General features: G+C 48.4%; 1 protein-coding gene across 1 annotated transcript; it reads right to left on the bottom strand.

The window, feature by feature from the left end:
• Positions 1-750: 750 nt before the first annotated feature.
• ARHGAP25 (Rho GTPase activating protein 25) lies at positions 751-19,980 on the bottom strand. Its single transcript, XM_035568806.1, has 11 exons — positions 19,920-19,980; positions 14,598-14,791; positions 12,560-12,647; positions 12,050-12,169; positions 8,359-8,566; positions 6,003-6,135; positions 4,969-5,042; positions 4,208-4,329; positions 3,213-3,412; positions 1,546-2,138; positions 751-961 (listed from the first exon to the last, which is right to left on the bottom strand). Exons 1-11 carry the CDS (start codon positions 19,978-19,980, stop codon positions 751-753), a joined length of 2,004 nt encoding a protein of 667 aa, XP_035424699.1.
• Positions 19,981-21,470: the final 1,490 nt, after the last annotated feature.

Genomic DNA, 21,470 nt, shown 5'->3' with positions numbered 1-21,470 from the left:
ACCATAAAGATCAGTGACTTAAAATAACTGAACAACCATTTAATTAATGAGTTTTTTGTAATTCTTGTGATTTTACAGCCAGAGCCTTGATATCAATGGCACAGCACATCAAGTGATGCAGTATGAGACTTCTCGGTGGACCCGATAGGCTGTCTGGGCATCTCTTGCTCTATAAGAGCAATAATCAAGTGCATGTATTAATGCAAATGTTTCATTTTCTTTGCTGACAGTATTTGCAGCACAGCATCCAGGGACACTGTGAGACGAGCTGTGCCACCCTAGACCTTGGGGCTTTTCCGTCTGCCCAAATCCAGGATTTATGGATGTTTTGTTCCACTCAGAAGCACTGTTGGTGTCTCCAACAAAGAGCCAGCTGGCTGGCAAGAAGGACTCTTGATGGTTTTTGTTTGTTTTTGTGTTTTTTATAAAGCCATCATGTATCCTTAACCTGAACTCCTGCATGCAAGATATTTTGATTGAGCAGCAAGAGGTGTTGGCCAGTTCTGCAGGTAACTTGAGCAGCCAAAAGAGGAGTTGAAAAAACACACAAAAAAAGCTAAAAAATATTTTTGAAATTTCCTGTTTCAGAGCCTAAACTATGCTCTAACTTCTGGGCTCCATCCTCTACACTAGCCCACGGTCAGTAGCAGGACATCGGACAATACAAGTCCCTGGCTCTAATACTGCTTGGCAATTCCTTTGGATTCATGCAGCTGCATTTTATGTTTGTGCCCACCTGAGTGTCTTCACCTAGTTGTTTTTGGCATCATTTTTGCTCCTGGATTTAGCAATGTTTTTTATCTCCTCCTCAAGCATCTTGTTTTTCTTCTCCAAGTCCTCCTGTGAACGCTCCATGTTCATCAGCTTCAGCTCCAGTTCCTCAGACTTCTTCTTCTCCCTCTCAATGTCTTGGTTCAGCCTCACCACTTTGGCCCAGACTTCATAGTTTTCCTTCTCAAGGCTGAAAAGAGAAACAGAGTAGAAAAGGATTGGGTCCCAGAAGAGCGCTGGGAATTCATCATTTGGCTCTCAGGGAGTCTGACCTCCATGCCAGTAAGCAGTAAAGCGAGACAGAGGTGATCTGACCACCTGACCACCAATGGCTACATCAGATAATGCAATAAATCAATACACGTGATATATAATAATATGCTAACAATATGTGAGGCTATAGTAACGATGATGGCTTCAACCATCTGATGCTGTAATAATACTGTTACTAATTCTGGATAGTAAAATAGTACAATATTGTACTAATAACAATAATTATGATGACATAAATATTGCAGAAATATTATATACAGTGGTGTAAAAAGAACTATAGAGTATCAGCATTGCAATAACATACTAACATTAGCAACTATGTCATGAGAGTACAGCACATGAGCATCTAATTTTAGATACTATACTGTAAGACTGTATTTTACCATTAGTCATTGCTATTATATACTGTATGGGTAAATAATCCTGTGCAACACTGCTGCTGTAATAATATCAGCTGAAGACTTCATACTCTCCCCAAGGCAGCACACCGCAGCACATTACCTTTTAATTTGTTCCTCATAGTCATTTTTTTGTGCCTCCATTTCTTTCTCCAGCTTCAGGATCATGTTTTGCAGAAACTCCTTGCTCTCTGGAGCAGGCTGGGAGACCTCAGCAGGGCTGCTGGCAGGACTGGACGGCTCCTTTGACTGGTGGCTGGGACTAGGGCAGGGTTGGAATTCCTTATCAGAGCTGCTGCTTGCAGGGATGGGGCTGGAGCTGCTGCCTTCATCACTTTCTGCTGGAGAGGTAGGCACGTTGTCGTAAGTTGAAGCCCGGTGAAGATCGAGCAGCTTGAAAAGATCATGGGATAACGTTCTCTTATGTCCTTCAGAGGGTACGGAGCACATGCTGCTCCCTGGGGAGCCTTTCCAAAAGTCACTGGCAAATATGTCATTTTTGTCATTGTTGCCTTTCTCCGCTGGAGAAGCAGCTGTCAGGAAAGATTTCCTGTTAGGTAAAGTTTGAGTTCTTTTCCTTGATTGTGCTTTCCACATTCCCAGTGTATCTTTGGAGGGTTGCATGCCGTTATCTTCGCTGGGTGCACTTGAGCTGACAGCCAATCTGGGAGCACTGCTGGCATTCAGGTTGTCTCTCTGAAAAATAGAGCAGTGGCATTAGGACAGCCTCATCCTGTTTTGTGGGCAGTGACTGCTGAGACCGCAATATTCACAAATGATGTTTTAACATGCCAACAGGAATGGCCACAAGTTTTCCATAAAAATTTACTTCTATCAGCAGGTTGAGGGAAGTGATTCTCCCCTTCTACTCTGCTCTCCTCCTGTATTTCATCCAGTACAAAAGAGACATGGACCTGTTGGAATGGGTACGGAGGAGGGCCACAAGGACCATCAGAGGGCTGGAGCCCCTCTCCTATGAAGAGAGCCTGAGGGATTTGGGGTTGTTCATCCCAGAGAAGAGAAGGCTCCGGGGAGACCTTATAGCGGCCTTCCAGTACATAAAGGGGGCTTATAGGAAAGCTGGGGAAGAACTCTTTGCCAAGGAAGTGTAGTGATGGAAGAAGGGGTAATGGCTTTAAACCAAAAATGAGGATAGGTTTAGATTACATAAGGAATAAATTTGTCACTGAGAGGGCAGTGAGGCACCAGAACAGGTTACCCAGAGAAGCTGTGGATGCCCCATCCCTGGAGGTGCTCAAGGCCAGGCTGCATGGGGCTTCAGGCAACCTGGTCTAGTGGTAGGTGTCCCTGCCCACAGCAGGGGATTTGGAACTAGATCAGCTTTAAGGTACCTTCCAATCCAAACCGGTCTGTGATTCTGTGATTCCACGATTCATTGATACTATTATTCTGAATTGCACCGTGTTTTCCATTATGAAGAGCTTTCTGCAGAAATTATTTCTTTCTGAAAAAAGCCTTTAACCATCAATGTTTTCACTTTACCAGCATGAACAGAAAAGACTTCATCTATTCTTCCTTTTAGCTAAAAGATGTTAGCTAAAAAAAAATCATTCTTTCCAGAACAGTAAGTTTTCCACAGGAATGAACTTGTTTTCCAGGAAAGAACTTGTATTACCAGGGATGACAGTTACAGTTCTTTACCCTATTAATAGCAAGCACTCCTAGTGGGTTGCTGACCCATTAGATCCCATAATCATTAGTCAGCCATTTATTGCATTCATGTTTTATTCTCCAAAATTCTACCCTTACCGTTTGCCTTTGGATCAAGCTGTCTGCCCTGGGCACCGTGGTGTCCTCTGCAGCATCCCAGCCCACAGAGCTGCGTGGGATGGGAGCTTTCTTGTCATTTTGTTGGGTCGGTGGGGAGGGCATCACATCCTTGGATGGGGGAAAGAGGTCTGCATGGTCACTGATCATCACAGTCATCACTTTCTGGATCTGCAGAGTGCCTGGAAGAAGTCAGGGACACATTAGCAGCAAACCCAGTGTTACAGGCATTTTTTCACCCACAGCTGTGTTTCCTGGTTGGTCTTTCTGGTGTCCAGAATGGATATGCACATAGAAATGCAGGTGAGCACAGAGAGCATGATCATAAAACCAAAAAAAAGGGAGGGAATTTTATGTCACACCAAAACAGTTGAGAGTCTGCTCAGCTGCACCAAAACACAAATTGTGCTGCTTTGGCTCAAGAAGCAAACTAAGAGCATCAGTTATACCAACAGGTATATGAATGTCTGGAAAATTTGCATGTGATGTCCAGTATCATTATCATCCTGCCTGTAAATCAGAGCAGTCTTTGGCCTCAAAATACTTCTCTTAGTTTGGCTACATCAGTCCATGCCCACAGGATGAGAGTTTGGCTAAACTAAGCAGTAATTTCTTTGAGCTTCCTTTGTTTCTCTAAGAAGAATTTCACACCTCCCTGCTCTAAGCAAAAGAAAGGTGACTTCAGCAAATTCCTGAATTGTTTGAAATCTATGGGGAAAACAGTGCAACTAATAACTAAAAATCTATGGGGAAAGTAGTGCAACTAATACTGCAAAAGGGTTTTTGACACCACAAGCACATTTATAGCCTAACTAGTCCTTAGCTTTACTTTGTAGTACTTACTGTACCCAGGCATGTGTCTGGCTTATAACCAGGGGTCTACCTTAGAAATTTTTTAATTTTAAGTTTGTGGATGCAACTGAGTGCTTCAACATATCAGGTGCTCCTATGCCAATTATTCCAGGAGTCCCTGTTACCTCTCATAATAGTTGCAGGATCCTCTATCTTGGGTCTGATGAGGTTCACTCCAATGACTGTTGCCAGGTTATCCACACTCATCTTGTTGACGCTAGAGTTCAGCTGTATTTCATGTAGAAACCTGCCAGAATCCAACGGCAAACATTTCCAGTCAGAAAAGAAAGACTCTGCAAAAAAGTCTTAGACATCCACTGGGATAAAATCCTGAATTAATCTGTCCTCTTCCTCTAAATCCCAAGGACAGGACAGAAGCATACAGGTGATTTATAGCTGCATGCTGGAGCTGGGTCTAATTGGTGCCAGTAGGAAAACCACCATGTGATGATATGTGATGCACACCCTCAAAAAATGCAAACAGTAGAGGGGAAAAAAGTCTAATATTTAATAACAAGATTTTTAATTTAATAACAATTTATCTAATATTTAATAACAAGAGAGAAATCACACCTCACCTGGGGCCAGGCTGGGTGAAACCTGACTTTCACTGTGCAAGGCTTTGTCTAAAAATAACTACACCTGATTTTTATTCTCAGGGGTTCGTAAGTAAGTTTGAGGTTTACAGGGTATGCATTTTTGCTCAGACATCACTGAGGTGTTTATCCCCATGGCTGAAACTCTCCCTTAACAAAATTCAGGAGGGGAAACAACACACAGTTTGGAAGAGAGAGGTCTCACTTGAGGAATCAGCCTCAATTTGGGATGATATTTCTCCTCACCAACACCAAATCTGAGCTCTTTATACCTTATGCAAAGGACTGACCTGCAGATATAGCTGAGGAGATTGTAGTTGTCTCTGGGAAGGAGAGACAGTTGCTCCAGAAGTTCCTGATGACCCTAAATGCAAGTTAAGGAATAGCTCTGTAAAGATTCACGGGTGTACAAGGATTTAAGAGAGGCTCTTTGTTGCTCCAGCCATCCCTGTACGGTCTCACCTGGCATTTGCTTGCCTTGGAAGTGAAATCGTGGCAACGACATTTCTTTGGGTGACCCAGCACAGACACTGTGACGCATTTGTACACTGCTCAGCAGGAAGAGGCAGCCCACTGCCCTGCACCGCTGCTGCCTGGCAGTGAAGGAAGGCACAGGTCCCCTCCAGCCCAGCAGTGAGTGCTGAGCACCTGGGAAAACGCCTAATGGCCTCCCATTTCTTGTATAGGAACATTTAGTATATGTTTAACCCCAAATATCCTGAATTGAAACAAGCTACAAGAAACATTTACCCTTGAAATACAGGGCTGAACACGGCAGTTCACAGACCTCAATTGACTGGGGATGGTACCCATCTTATTTTCCTGTGAACAGGATTCCTGAGCACCTTCTCGCAGCACGGGTGGCTTCTTTTCCACCAAAACACGTTAGGAAGAGACAGTTCCCATCTGCTTCTCACCCCTGCAGTCCTCTCCCAGACCCCCACTTCTGTCCTTGCTCTCGCCTGTAGCCCTCTGCCAGCTCCACTCTCAGCTCAGGCCAACGGCAGCTGCAGGAGGTACCATTTCCTTTCTCTGCTGGTTTTCACACTTGCTGTTTGCTGCAAGGGCCAAATGAAAAGTGCAGTGGACTAGCTCTTAGATCTGCTTTTGAAATTTAAGATTTAAAGTTGATAAGCCCATGTTCCCAAGTTGGGAAATTCCACTGGTTTGGGGAGATTTTCTCTTTTTCAATTTTTTTTTCAGGTTTCCAAGCTCAGTAATTACACAGCTAATAATGCACAGCTAAATATGCACTCTGCAACTCCAGCTCACAAGTGCAGCTCATTTTAAGGCCAGAAGGAGAGAAACAAATGCAGCTCTCTACCTTTCTCTCATCCATGTCCAGCGCCTGGCCGCACAGCAGGAAATCCTCATACTGTATCCAGGGCACAACCGGCTCGGGGAGCTCCCGCAGGTAGAGCTTGAGCAGGGAGGCCACGGTGTGCACATCCGTGTCCCTGTGAGAGCCACACACATCAAAATCAGACCAAGACAGTGAAAAAACCCTACCCTGCCCCAGGAGCAGGGGACTGTATTTAAGCTCTGTGTATAGATGCAGGAGGCAGAGAACTATAAATACGGAAGCCAAAGCAAGCTGGGGGAGACTCACAGGGCACCCCAAGCCGGGGAATGGCTCCAGCTGGCAGGAAAATAAATGCTTGGTGGAGATTTTCTCTGCTGCAGGTCCCCAGTGTTCATACCCGGGCTGAGCCTTCCCAGCCTGCATTTGACTCACAAGAGTTTGCATGCAAACACCGTCTGGTGTTCACATGCTTGGCAGGCGCTCCCCGCTCTGCATGGAGCTGGCGAAGCTTGCCTGGGGTTTGTAAGATTGACAGCAATTACTGAAGATGTTCTGCTGGGCCAGATGTTTGCAGCTTTGCATACCATGTAGTTTACATTATGTCAAAAGGACACTGTCAAGATCGTAAGCCTCTAATTTGACCTACCTTGAAGTTGCTAAACTGTTATAAACTTCTAGCAAAAATCCCCCAGGTCATTTATTTTTAGGATTGTTTGAGGTTTTTAAAATCCTATGATTTTTTTAACAAACCCACATAGTCATGGCATAATTTTTTCAGAGCTGTATTTTTGTAGGGCCTACATATATATACCATTACACATCCTTGATGCCTGGGCTGCACCAGGAGTTTTCTAACTCTCCCCACCCAGTTGTGCCGTGCTTGTGCACGCAAATGTGCCTGTGCAAACCCAAACTGGCTGCAAAGCCAGCATCTTGCAGCATTCACATTGATGGAAACCCTTTTGTTGGCCTTCCTAACTCCTACCTCACTACTACGGAAACATTTTGTTTGAAGTGCACGGGGGCTGTGATCACCCTGTCGTACCAAAGTGATGTTCATCCCAAGCCCTGCAGCACAGGGTTAACATGGCAGGGTGCTGGGAGAAGTGCCAACCTCCCTTGCCATGCCCTGCTGCAAAACACAGTTCTGCAAAAAAAATAAAAGCTTCACCTTCCTATGACCCCCATACAGGTTGCAACAGGACTCAGGCACACAGAAAAAAAAGAAATATTCAGCTGCAAAAACAAGGGCTGGGTTGGTTACACTTACAAAGCAGACATGGCTCTGCCTTGCACAGCACACGGATTATATGGGTAAAAGTGCTGTGGTTTTTTCCTAACAGAGCTGCATAAACCAGGATAAAAACAGAAAAAGTTTTGCGACTAGGGACAGGTGCACAGAGATATGGCCCCTGTCCTCTGCTTAGGCAGACTCCTCACAAAAAAGGAGGGGGGTCCCTGTTGTTGGGTGCCCTGGTCTTTGCCAGCTGACCCAGAGATGGACTCCCTGCTGTCACCAGCATAAAGGGGGGATTGAAGCCATGCAGCAACCACACGGGTGAGTGGGGAACACAGGGCAATACCTCCTACAACCATGGACAAAAGCACATGGTAGGGTCTGGCTTGGAGGAGGGAAACCCCCTTAGAGACAATGAGGCAGTGCAGGGGCAGCAGGTCTGTGAGCAATCAAGGGACAGCTTTACGAAGAGATGCACCAGGGCTGGCAGTTTGTGGGTGGGTTTTTTCTTCTTCTTTTTCCCCTTCTTCTTTGCACAGGGGTATGATAGGGATAGCAGCAGCAAACACCTCTCCTCAGAGCCTCCCTGAGACCTACAGGCAGCGATGGGCAGCTCTCTTGGCTTTAGGTGGTTTTCTCTTTCTTCTTAGCCATGTAGAGGAAGGGAGTCAGGAGGGATCAGCCTTCACAACAGCCAAAATCTCTCTCTCACTTCTGCATGGTGTCACAGGGAAAAGCAACGGGAGAAAAATGTGCCAGTGGGTTGGCAGGGAAAGAAATGACTTCTCCTATGAGCTATAGGATCTTCCCTGAACAATTGTTTACTTGCTCTCCTTTCAAACCTCTGTCCTGGGCTATTTAGGCTCTTCCCTTTGTCTCCTTTCCTGGCTGGTCCTGGGAATGCTACTGTGGGGGGACTGAGTGTCCCTAAACTCCTCCTCAAAGATTTCCATAAATCTCTTATCACAATCCTGCTTTTTGAGGTGTCTGCTGAACACTCTGTCTGTGCTGAGCCCCTCTGAAGGGTCCAAGTTTCCACCAGGGCATTGCTGGGCTCCTGCAAAGGGGTTAGGCTGCTGTTCCCCAGTTATTAGGGTGCATTAGACCTAGCTGAGTAGGAGAGGAAGAATCCAGCATTACCGGTCAAATGATGGCCTTTCCCCGGCGTCAAAGGCGTCCCTGAGCTGTTTCACGAGGTTGTCCTGGCCAGGGAGGCGGAAGATGCCCTCCTCATTCACGCCGTGCTCCCGGATAAACTCAGCACACTTCTCCACCAGGATGGGCACCTGGTGCTGCCCGAATTTCTGCTCATAGGCCATGGTCTCTGCCAAGCGTTGGCCAAACACCGCTAGGAAAAGGACATTGGAGTTAAAGGAGCCCAACAGCTTTGCTAAAGGTGAGTTACCCACCACCATGCATCAGGTGCAGAGGCGACAGCAGCACCTGCTTTTCTTTCTAACAGTGAGGAGCTGCAAAAGTAGTGCAAGCTGACAGAAGGGAACAGAATTTCTTCCAAAGAAATAATAGCAAAATGAAACCTCCTCCAAATAATTACATTCTCAAAATGATTAAAAGCAAGCCATGACCATTGATTTTTTTTTCTTATTTTACACCATGCCACTTGCCTTCCTCAAAGCAGGGTGCTGACAGAGATGCAGGAACAGCAAAAAGGCTGGTGCATGGAGGGAAACTGAGCACATTGTGCAAACCTGAAGGATGTACAAAGCCCAGGAAACCACTAGGAACTAAGAAGGGGAGTCTGGCAAAGATGTGGGGCTAGAAGTCCTACTGATTTCACTGCTTTCCTTCCCCCTCCCCTCTCTCCTCACCCTCTCAGAACTCCCCTGTGCAAAAAAAAGCAGTGTTTACAGCAGGTGGTACCTTTTCTTCGGAGCAAGGGCTTTTTCCTCCCAAACTCGCAGCAAAAGAGCTCAAAGGTGGGAAGGCAGCAGCCTGCATCCCAGCTCTTCCTCCTCGGAGCCTGAGGCATGGTAACAGCACAGGAATCCCAACTCAAAGTGGCTCTGGGGTAATGGCAAAGGGTCCTATGGTCCTCTACCATATTTTTTCCATGGCGGTGCCTGTGGTGTGTTCACCTCATGCTCTGAAGGCTGAACTAATCCTGGTGGATCTTCCAGACCAGGAAAATTCAAGTAAACACCCTCATCTGGAACCACAAAGCTTGTCTGCACCTGCCCAGTAGTGGGGTTTTTTCATTTATATGAGACTTGCTTATGATTTTAAATAATATATATAAATTTGTCAATTGTGTACAATAAAAGCATATGACTTTTTAAATTTGTTTGTTTGTTTGTTTGTTTTGCCCTCTGTTGTGGTAGCTGATTTTGAATTGCTCATTTAACTGCAAGCTGGCAGAGTGGCTGGTTTCAGGAAACCTCCCTGTACCAACACAATGCCCACCCAGAAGGTGGCTGTCATTGCAGGGTGGTGGCCAGCCCTGCAGAACTGCTCCTGGACCGAAGATTTTGGAGCTGGTTTTGATGCTGCTTCATACTTTGCAGCTGCTTGGCATGTTGGTGTGCAGCAAGCTCACAACTGGCTGGCTCACGCAGGGCGGCTTCCAGGTGAGCTCCTGCCAAAACCTCTGCTGTGCAGGGCGTTGTTTTAAAAGCACACATTGTATTGGCTTGCACTGAAGCCAAAAACCTACAGCGTGAAGTTTCGGTGTCTGTTCATCTCTATATCAACATGAAGTGCAGCTCTGTAGAGCCTGACTCCTCTACTATCCTCAGTGCTCTCTGTACTACTGTAAATTCACATTTTCCGTCATATAAGATCACTTTATCAGGCTAGAAGAAGTGTCAGCCTCCGAAGTTTAAGCAAGGATCAGATGTGGAGTTGGTATGAAATATTAAAGCCAGAGGGGCAACATCCTGAACATTTCTGGCTCAGGCCATCCTAATTTCAGATGAGTAAAGCTGCCTTCCCTGGGGCACAGCACATTTCAGTTTAGAGGCAGAAAACATTTGGATTGCAAATGAAAATAGCATCCAAACTTCTATTCAAGCAGGAGCTTCAGGAGGTCAGAGCTGCTTGTTGCTCGTCTTATACAGCTGCAGCACAGGACACAACCGTTATCAAAATGATGTAAATCATTGCATCCCAGGGTCCTGAAGGAATTGCCTGATGTAGTTGCCAAGCCTCTCTCCATCATATTTGAAAAGTCCTGGCAGTCAGGTGAAGTCCCTGGTGACTGGAAAAAGGGAAACATCACTCCCATTTTTAAAAAGTGTAGAAAAGGGACAATCCTGGACATGAGCATATACTGGGAGAAGAACTTATTGAGGAGAGAAGAACTTATTGAGAGCAGCCCTGCAGAGAACGACTTGGGGATTCTGATGGATGAAAAGCTCAACATGAGTCGGCAGCGTGTGCCCAGAAGGCCAACTGTATCCTGGGCTGTGTTAAAAGAGGAACGGCCAGCAGGTCAAAGGAGGTGATTGTCCCCCTCTGCTCTGACCTTGTGAGGCCCCTTTGGAGTACTGTGTCCAGGTCTGGAGCCCCCAGCACAAGAAGGATGTGAAGCTGTTAGAGCAGGTCCGGAGGAGGGCTACAAAGATGATCAAGGGGCTGGAGCACCTCTCCTATGAAGAAAGGCTGAGAGAGCTGGGGCTGTTCAGTCTGGAGGAGAGAAGGCTCTGGGGTGACCTCATCACAGCCTTTCAATATTTAAAAGGGTCTTATAAAAAAGATGGAGAAGACTCTTTACTCGGGTAGATAATGATAGGAGAAAGGGGAAGGGATTAAAACTAAAAGAGGGGAGATTCAGATTAGAGGGTAGAAGGAAATTTTTCACTCAGATGGTGGCGAGGCACTGGAACAGGTTTTGCAGGGAGGTTATGGATGCCCCATCCCTGGAGGTGTTCGAGACCAGGTTAGATGAGGTCCTGAGCAACCTGATCTAGTGGGTGGTATCCCTGCCCACGGCAGGGCGGTTGGAACTAAATGGTCTTTCAGTTCCCTTCCAACTCAAGCCATTCTATGATTCTAAATAGTCAAGGTGAAGCACAGAGAGGAGGAGGAGAGGCTCAGGACAACCATCTCTTTTGCAGAAGTGCTAACGGGGCTCTCAGGCCTGCTTTGTCTGGTGGATGTTGCTTATCATCCATAGGAAAAGTCTGGATAAATCAACCTTATAGGAAGCCAGGGTAGTTTATCTGTATAGGAAAAGTGGCTGGAGCGAGCTTAGCTACTTCCTTTGCGGGGATCGCCCACCGTGGCAAATTGAAGCTGTGCTCCTCTCCAATCGGTTCATGTTTTATCCCTCCGTGACCACAACCTAGTAGTGGCACAAACAAGTGTCCAAGGGTCTGGAAGCGAGGACCCCATCAGCACAAGCCTTGCTTGCACATGGAGTGGGCAATCGTGTCTAAGGCAGAGTTTGCAGAGAAAATGGGGGAAGGAGGGCTAAGCAGAATGAGAAAAGCTGGGGGAAAAGCAAAGAAGGAAAATGAAAGATGAGATTTTTTTTTCAGTGCCTTTCCCCAACACATTGAATAGGAGTTGTCCTCAGGATCGACGCTTTCTGAAGTCAATAGGTCAATGAGGAAGTTCCCCAAAGAGGTTGAAAGGAGACTGGAAATCTCCATTCACTCTTGACTGCCATTTGCTTAACTCTGCCTGTGTTTTCGGCAGACCATGAGGTCCAGCCTCAGGGAAGGCCTCCAAGGCATTACAAGTTAGAGTTGCCGCTCCACTTTCCATTTTCATGGATTTATGTGACCAGCTTTGAAATTTTTGCACAGAAGCAACACGGAGCATGAGACACTACGAAAACATCCCTCAGAGAGTTGTTCCCATTCCCCTTTACCTCCTGACGCTGAACCCAGCACCCGTCGGATGGATTTAACCCACTCCTCCATCTCGGACTGGGAAGTGGCCATGAGCACACAGGTGTCCTGCCCTGCCCGGTTCAGATCTCCAGAGATCCCTGCAAAAAGCATTTATAGGCAATGTATAGCGAGGATTGGACAGAAAAAAGACAACTTGGTGGATTCTTTGCTAAAGGTTTCTGGCTCCCAGTTTCCCCAGTAATATCTATTTGGCTGTGAAAGGAAGCAGTGCTCTTATGTTTCACCCTCACTGAAGCTTTGCAAGAAGGGAATAGAAAATGCTTAATGTTATGGCTGGGAAGGCTTCTCAGCATGGGACATCCTGACATGTAAATTCTGAAAGGACAACATCAGCTTTCATATGCAATGCTGGGGAGGCATTGAAAAGAAGTTGGAGTAAAAAGGCAGGCAAAATGACTTGCCCAAGTGATTTTGGGTGAACAGTCCATCCCAAAAGCAGGCAAAAAAGTAGAGTGAAGCATCCTCACCTGGGATGATTTCGAAGATAAATTTCCCTCCTTCCTCTGAGTTGCCAGCTACCTCCTTTATGGTGCTTCCCTGGAGAGACAGGCAGCCCTAGGACCAAGCAGAGCAGGAGCTGAAAATACCCATGACCCATCTCTGTGAGAATGACACTGCTTTGTGTCAGCCCTGAGCATCAAAGTCCTCCTTTGAAACAGATTGCAGGAACTCAGTTTCTCATTACAATTTTTCTCTTGGCAAATATATATATATATATATATATATATATATATATATCACCTAAGTACCACAGAATCATAGAATTACAGAACATCTTGGGTTGGAAGGGACCTCAAAGATCATCTAGTTACAACCTCCCTGACATAGGCAGGGACGCCACCCACTAGATCAGGTTGCCCAGAGCCTCATCCAGCCTGGTCCTGAACACCTCCAAGGATGGGGCATCCACAACCTCTCTGGGCAACCTGTGCCAGTGCCTCGCCACCATCTGAGTGAAGAATTTCCTCCTAACATCTAATCTAAATTTCTCCTCTTTTAGTTTAAAGCCATTCCCCCTTGTCATATTATTATCTGCCCAGGCAAAAAGTTGCTCTGCACCTTTTTTATAAGACCCCTTTAAATACGGATAGGCCGCAATGAGGTCTCCTTGGAGCCTTCTCTTCTTCAGGCTGAACATTCCCAGCTCTCTCAGTCTTTCTTCATAAGAGAGGTGCTAAAAAGGACTTCAAACAATAATGCTTAAATGCCAGTTTTTCTGATGAAGTGATCCTCAGAATGAGAAAAACTGCTTATGTCCCTCTTTCTTTTTTTCTTCCCTTCTTGTGTTTTTTAACCCCTGTTGTAAGTAGAGGAGGAAAATGCAAAGGAGAAGGAACATGGCAATACACCAGAGCATTCTCTTCCCACTGCACTGGAGCAGTAAAACTGTTCATTTAACACAGTGTCACTTAAAACCAAAATCCAAACCAAAAAGTTTACAGGAGAGGAGTGGAGTGCAGGAAAAGAAGAAAAAGGAGAAAAAGAGGGGGGAAAATAAATAAATAAAAAGGCAGAAAACAGCCATTTCTTGTGGTCTGTCTTTCCCCAGATTGACCTGTCCGAGCTGGGTGGCTCGGTCCCCGGGGGCGGGGATGGGTGGGGAGCAGCCGAGGCACATGGGGACAGTGGGTGCGTGAGTCAGTGTGGAGACCTCCCGGCCGGAAGCAGGGCCACGCCACAGAAATGGGGTTTCTCAGTAATTTCAGCTTCCTGAAAGCCGCCGAGCTCCATGGGCAGTGGGGATCTGGGTGTCAGCGCTCCAACAGCCTGAACTGCAGCTGCATCGAGCTAAATTGTTGGTGGGGTCAGCAGGGCGTGAAATGAGCCAGGACAGTGGCAAGGGCTGCCAAAAGTGTCATGAATAGCAATAAGCTTCACTGCAGCGCTTTCTGTTTCTACAACCCCATTTACAGCTAGGGAAACAGTTCCTCCCCATCACCCCCAAAAGAGAACAGAGACAGAAATAGGATATGTGCCCCACTGCCTCAGCCCCGTGCTTTCACACCCAGGATCTGATGATTGCCTGCCCCCTGAGAGCTTTTGTCAGTTTGGGATTATTTTTGCTATCAGTAACAACAACTACAGAGAATGGCTTTTCCGGCAAAGGGGAGGGTCTTTCCCTGAAAACTCTCAAAACAAGGAAAAGATGGTGGAAATTCAAATAAAGAAATAAAGTCACAGCGTGGAGAAAATGGTTGAAAACCTGAAAAGTGATCCATATAAACTGGGACAAGAAGCTGATGTCCTCCCAGCCAGAGTGCTCCCACACCTTCCTTCCCTGAGCAGTGGTTTGTGCAGGCCCAGCCCCAGCAGGGTCTGCAAGCATTGTGTGGATTTAAGTGCATGGACAAAGAACCTTGTTGGGACATCTCATCTCTGTTACCACCCCAAGGCAGAAAACCTCTTAAAAACCCTTCTCCAGACCTATCCCCAACCGTTTCCACCCAGCAAAGCAGTGGAAAGCAGCAGGCCGAGGACCTGCGAAGCTGGCGGCCTTCATCCTACCTGTGGCTTGACATCATCCTCGTCCTTGTAGTAGTAGAGCTGCTGGCCCTTGAGCACGAAGTACCGCTGCTGCCAGTTCTTGACAATGGAGCGCTGCTTTTTCAGCCAGCCGATCTTCAGGGGCCGCTCCAGCGGGTTGGGGGAGCCTGGCCGGACAGCTGCTGCCTCGCCACTCATCACGCTCTTGGAGCGGGCTGCCCGGGGAGAGAGGGACGGGCTGGTGAGGATGCAGGGGGCCCAGCCACCCCAGACCCCTCTGCAGGGCCGACCGAGCTGCGATGGTGAGAGCGGCTCTCTGCCCCTCTGCCTGCACCAAGCAAACTGGCTATCGAGTTTTAAAGGAAGTGGCTGCAGTATCTGTCAGCGTGTGCTTCCTTTTTCCTGCGTGGGAGTAATTGTCTTGCAAGCACGAAGAAAATCATTAGCTTTTTTTTTTTTTTTAATGGAAGTGTGGTTTTTTGTTTTGTTTTGTTTTTTTATCCCCACCCTAAACAGTCTGCAGCAGCAATACCAAAATGACCCAGCCAGGTTTAAAAAAAATAATGAAAACTGTTTGGAAAATAGAGTTTTGCTTTGGAAGAGCATTGCCTGACATTGCAAAAGGGGCTGACCTCCTGCAAGGATACTGGAAAGTGTCAAGGAGGAGGAAATTGCTGGTATGGATTTACCAGCAGGGCAAAGTGGTACCCCCGGTCTCCCATTGCACAGATGCTTCCCATTGGTAACACTGATCTGTACCAGGGACCAGCATGTGGCCTCGTGGCACCTCCAAATGCTTCTGTGATAGTAAATGCCTTGGGAGGAATCGTTTCCAGAAGGGATGCTTTGGTTTTTGCCTCTGGACCAGGCACTACAGGACCCCAATGCCAACCCAGCTGGGTTGGGTGAGCATTTATGGGTGTGGGGTAAAACTAATTTGTGACTACAGGGGAATTCAACTTTGCTAGTCTCTGCACATGGTGATTTCCAGATACCCGCCCTGCTAGAAACAGTGACACGCGGCCAAGTCCTGCAGTGCAGGATTTGGACAGTGGAGACTGGGCTGCAAAGGTGGCGTTGTGCAGCACCGCGGGGGTAAGCCACAGCCATCCCATAGGTCTGACGCCCAGTGCCCACTTTTCCCCCAAGTCAGTCAGTGGAGCAGAGAGCTGCAAAAGCTGCATTAGCTGTGAGTGTTGGGAATTTGTTGACCATGTTCAAAGGATAAGCTTAAAAAAGTGAAAAATTAAAAATTATGGCCTTGTGATGCTTGGGACCAGTGCATCTTGCATCTACACAGACACCCACGGGGAGCATGGACCTGCGAAATGTTTTGCATTTATCACTGCATGGTTAGCAGTTGCTTCAGAGGTGCTGCAGTTTGGGACCATTCCTAGATTCCCCTTCCAAATCGCCCAGAGCAAGAAACCCCACTGCATTTTACCTTCGTCCTTTGGAGCCCAGCACGGGCAGGAAGCTCTGAGCTCACCTGCCCACTGAAACCACCACAGCATTGCAAATCCTTTTCTAAAAAATGATGGTGAATCCAAAAATCATCCTTCAAAGCATGCATGGTAAGGATGCTGCTTATATCTCATCATCTTCTGACGTGAGATGTCCCCCACAGAGGATGTGGTTGTGAGCAAGGACCTTTGAAAGGGATTTGCTAGCCTGCTGCCCTGAAAAATCCTGCTCCTAGGGACTGCCCTGCTGCAGCAACCAAACGGCTCCTCCACACTGCTCCTCCAGCTGCAGGCAGCTTCTTTGCTCTTTGCCAAAACATCTGCATTACTCAAATTTCATAAATACGAACACAATTCTCAGCAAACTGCTTACAAGCAGCATCGGTCCTCCTCCTAAATCCTATTCTTTCATGTTGTGTAGCTGATGCTGGCTCCACAGGGGAATGGTCCACAGGGCTGGAATGCGGGCTGCGAGGTGCCTGCCTCTCGCGACCGCTTTGCTCTTTGCTCTGCAGAAACCACAGCCCATCACTCTGGCAAGAATCCTGAGTGAGACAACTCCACATCAGCCCCAATCTGCAGAAAGCAGCGCTCTCGTGAGCTGATGGCACTCAGATCACCTCCCAGAATTTTGCTTTCTGTTTCCTGTCTGATCACAGCACCTCAGCTTCCCTTCAGTGAAACAGAGATGCTGATGCTACGTTTAATAAGCACCAACGTCAGCAGAATGAAGTCTCTGTACTGAGCACCACTGAGGCTTAACCCCAAACAAAGATGTTGCAAAGCAACTGGCAGGGTCCGTGCTTGCACCCGAGGGGGTGGGAATCCAGGATGCAGTTGTGTCAGGATTGGTCCCAACCAGGATGTCTCCATCCACCAGCTCCGTGTTCATCTTCCACTAAGAGATCAGCCCAGCAGCTTTGATATTCCAGTGGCCCAGGGCTTGCAAGGAGAAATTGTGTCTTTTACAAAAAAGACAACATTTTATTACCTTTTATCAGTGATACCGTCCTCCCCCTCAGCCCATCACCACTGCAACAGGGCTCTGCATCGTGTAAAGGGAGTGACCTAGCCAGCACTGCTACGCAGACATTCCTCCTGCTTTCAGTCCTGAGCTTAAATTGCCCAGTCCTTGCTGGAAATACAGTTTGTTCTCCCTGTTTGCAGCCATTCCCATGTTTTCCCTGGCACATGAAGAATGGTGTGGTACATTTGGGTCCCCTTTACTTTAGCATCAGCACTCTCGAAATGCTGTATTCAAGGTGCAACCACATATGGCTTAGCTGTGATCACATGCTCACATGTGCACGATACACACAGATGTTTTTTTCCCTCTGCGTGAGAGAGCTCTCCCTGTACTTTGGGCTAACTTAAGGCCAAATCAGCAGTTTGCAGGATCTTTCATACCTGTCACGCGATCCCTCCCTAGCAGCCATCCCCACTTCAGAGGCATGCAGTGGGAGCTGCTGCGGGGATCTTGCCTTTGCAGACAGTGATGCTATTTTTTGCTGGTGGAAAGTTTTCTGTGTTCACAAAACCAGAACTACCGAGGCTGCGGCTACCTCCCTGACCACTTTTCCAAGTTTCTACCTTCTGTGGCCAGTGCAATACCCAGCTCACGTGCTGAAAATTTCATGCAGGACTGGGGTGAGGCTTTTTCCCTGGCTTCCCCCAGGTTGTCCCACCACTTGCAATCTCCCCTGGGTGCAGCCCTTCACCCGCGCATCCCTGCTGTGTTTGCAGGGCAGGAAAGAGCCCCTAAAAGCAAATACGGTGCCCCCTGAAGCATTTCCTGCGGTAACCACCTCTGTAGTTGAATATTTCCTCCAAAACATCCTTGCTCCTCCTCCAGCTCTGGGGACTGGCCGCAGTGGGGTGTCTGCATCCTGCTGGCTGCTCCCAGAAAGGAGGAGCCCTGCTGAAGTGTGACAAATTGCATCGGGTGTTACTGCAGTGCCCACACAGCCACCAGTCCCTGCTCCAAATCCTTTTCTCGTGCACACAACCTCCCTGCCATCCCTCTTGAAGGATGTTGGGTATGTGCGATAAAAAGCAGTAAATGTTCTCCAATAGGTTTTGCAATGACAGCTGCACATGTAGTTTTCTGTTTCATGGAAATAAATAGCTTTGTGTTTGTCTCAACGTGAGGAAGCACACAGGAGCCAGCAAGCTGTCCCTGGGTTCTCAAAAGCCTCTTGTGCCATGGCCACAGCTAGGGACATGTAGAGGGAAGTACCAGAAACTGGGAGGATCCAGCAAAAGCAATGGTGACTAATATGAGATTATTTTCCACAAGTGAGTCACGTCCCTGCAGACGGCAGTGGCTGGTCCCATGGGCTAGACACCCTGAAGCATGATAAGAGTCTCTGCAAAGAGCAGCACCTGCAGCTCAGGTCCCTGCAAACACACACACACACACACACACATCGCAGCCTGGGGCCATGCTGCACGCCACAAAAAAGATACCATTGCAAGTGAATTTTCTACCGAAAAGCAATTCCTGATAACAACACGGGTTCAAGCCTGTGTGACACCTCTGCTGTATCTCCTTGTGGGCAGCCAGCAGCCTCAGCATCCCCTGACCCTTTATTTTTTGAGATACTGATTGAATTTACACAATGCTCCACAGGAGAAAAAAAAAAAAAAAAAAAAAAAAGCCAATTGTCCTAAGAACGGGCAATGCAGAAATCCAGGATGCTTCTGTGATGTCTGGGGGGGGGGGGGGGGGGGGGGAGGTCCCCACCACTGTTCTGCAAGCCAGCAAGTGCACGCAATGGCACCATTTTGTCCAGCTGCAACTCCCAGGGCCCTATCCTGCACACCACTGAGCTTGGCCACAGCAGCAGCCACTGGGACCAGCACTGCATCGTCTGGGGCTTTCTGCGAAGCAATGGCTGGGCAGCCCCAGCCAAAGTGGCTCTGGATAAAAGTCCCAACGGCCTTTGCAAGAAAATCTGGCCAGGACAACACCACAAGCTGATGTGAGGTGCAGGGAGGAAGAGCTCAGCACTGTGGAGACCTGCTCAGTTAAATCCCCCCGTGTCAGGAGAAATCCCCCCACCAACACTTGCCTTGACTGTTTTGGCACCGGTGCCAGCACCACCAGGGAGCTTTGCTTTGGTGCATGCGGAGGGCTGGGCTCATGCGCCCCTTCCTCAGATGCTGCATCCTTGCCCCCCAAACCCCTCCCTGGCTGCTTGATGCGAAGCAGGTCGTATTTTGGCCCCAGAGCCTGTTGTAGGGACCCCTCACTCCTTCCCAAGGACGCATCTAAGTAGTTGTCATGCTGGAGATGGATCCCAGAGTGGACAGGAACCACGTAAAACCTGGGCAGGGTCAGGAAACCAGGCAGCAAAGCCACCACCACAGCACAGAGCCTAGCGCGGGCGTCAGAGGGCTCTACACCACCGGTGAGAGGAAACCAGTGACGTTGGGGTGGGCGAAGACACCTGAGCAAGAGCAGGATTGCTTCCTCCAGCCTACACCTCTCTGTCTGCGCTCCACCTCCTCCAAGGTTTGCTCAGCAAAATGAGACCCTGTATTTTAAATCCCCTCAAAACCTGGAGTTTGGATTTGCAACACTGTCACCCTGTCCCCAACCCCACTGGGCCACCCCACGGCTCCAGTCCCCAGAGCCCCAGCCACACTCATGCAGCATCCCTGTGGCAGCTTTGCAAATAATTTCTTACAAATCATTTGCAAACCATCTGCTGTCTCGAAAGCAGTAGCCTGGGCCAGGTCCCCCCACCAAGGCCCAAAAGGTTTTGGGGTATGGGCCGCAGCTGGAATCACTGCTGGGCTCAGCCATGGGCACCCTGCGGATCCCAGCTCTGAAAGGCTGAAGCAGGAACAGAAGGGCATAAAGAAGCAGTCACGGTACCTATTTTCGTAGCATCCATTTTCAGGTTGAAATCCCAGTTCCGCGGCAGTTTGAGGGACATTTTGGATCAGAAAGAGCTTATTTTTGTTTTTCGAGGGAGCACACTTAGGAGACGGGCTGAAGTGGAGCTTGGGTAGCCCCACAGGGATCCTGCGCCCGGGGTGCGATTCCCCCCACGAAGAACAAGAGCTCGGCGAGGGTTGATTTGCCAACGTACTTCCTCCTCCCTCATCTGCGAGCGGCTGCGAGCAACCCCATAAAAGTCCTTTCCTGCTCTGCTCTCCTGTAAAGCTCTTCTCTTGCTTCCCCAACACCGCGGAGGCAACAGCGCCTTTTTTGCTCCACTTTTTGCTCCCCCGCTTTGCGTGGGGATGCAGCAGCGTGGCCCCAGCCTGCACCAAAAGGCTGGGGCCACTCTCAGCACACTGCTCATTGCATTTGAGGAAGTGGGTGTCCTCGGCACCGTGGTCGCACTAGAAAAGCGCTTGCCGAAGGGCATGGCCCAGCGTGGGGTTTCAGGAAATGTTTTGCTCGGCAGCAAAGTGAAGCTGACACGGCCAAACACTACAGGACAGCATCCCCGAATGTCCAAACACGTCCATGAGTGCAGAGTCCAGGAGACATGGGCAGCTTTTTGCTTGTTGAATGGTCCCCAAAAGTGGTTTAGGGTTTTTGCAACAGTGACAGAATCAAAATGGGGTGAAATGGGGCTGCTGTTGGAGGAAAGGCTGTAGGTACAAGCAGAAGTGCAGCTCAGCTGCCCAGCGAGAGTCAGGGGATCTGGACACAGACCACACTCACAGCAGCAGGCATATTGCATCCTATGCCATTTAAAGCTGTATTTCCAGGAGACAAACAGCTGCATGTCTGCAAAGCCATCTGCAATGCAATGCGAGTGAGATGCAGGACAAATACAAGGAAGGGCTGTTGCATTCACCAACACTCAAATGGAGCAAAAAAGCATCTAGGGTGGCTGCAGGACAGGGCGATGTGCCCCAAAGGGCTAAGGGGGCTCCAGCCTCCATCTCCCTTCCCCCCTCCCCCCCATGGGGAAAGCCTGGGCCCTGCAGAAAGGGAAGTTGCTCCAAGTAGAAGCAGAAATGGTGGCCTGGGGAGCCAAGGGCGAAAGAGGATGCAGCCGCCGGTTCCTGTTCTGAGTCGCAGCCCTGCCGTCACGCCCAGGATGCACCAAGCTCCTTGCAACGGCAGCGTTTATTTTACTGCCATAGCGTGAATTCAGGCTGTGCCTCTCAAGGAAGGAGCTGGACCTGGCCCCCACTGCCCGATTTCACAGCCAGATTGGGCTAGTTTGGGTTAATTGCAGCTGAAGAGATGAATTTGCAGCTGTGAGCAGCAGCTGGATCCAGCTCAGCGAGCCCCAGCTCACGTCTTCCACTGCTGAAAGCACGGAAAGCAGCGCTATCGCAACGAGAAGCTCGGCACATACCGAGCCTGAACTAGATTAACCCCGATAGTCTGCTTCGGACCAAGCTGCCTGCGTTAACCCTGTTTCTGCCATACTTTGAGCAGATGGCCCTGAATTTAGGGTAA

The sequence above is a fragment of the Cygnus atratus genome, chromosome 27 (genome assembly GCF_013377495.2).
Source record: "Cygnus atratus isolate AKBS03 ecotype Queensland, Australia chromosome 27, CAtr_DNAZoo_HiC_assembly, whole genome shotgun sequence".
NCBI lineage: Eukaryota > Metazoa > Chordata > Aves > Anseriformes > Anatidae > Cygnus > Cygnus atratus.
This window is presented reverse-complemented; position numbering and strand designations above follow the sequence as displayed.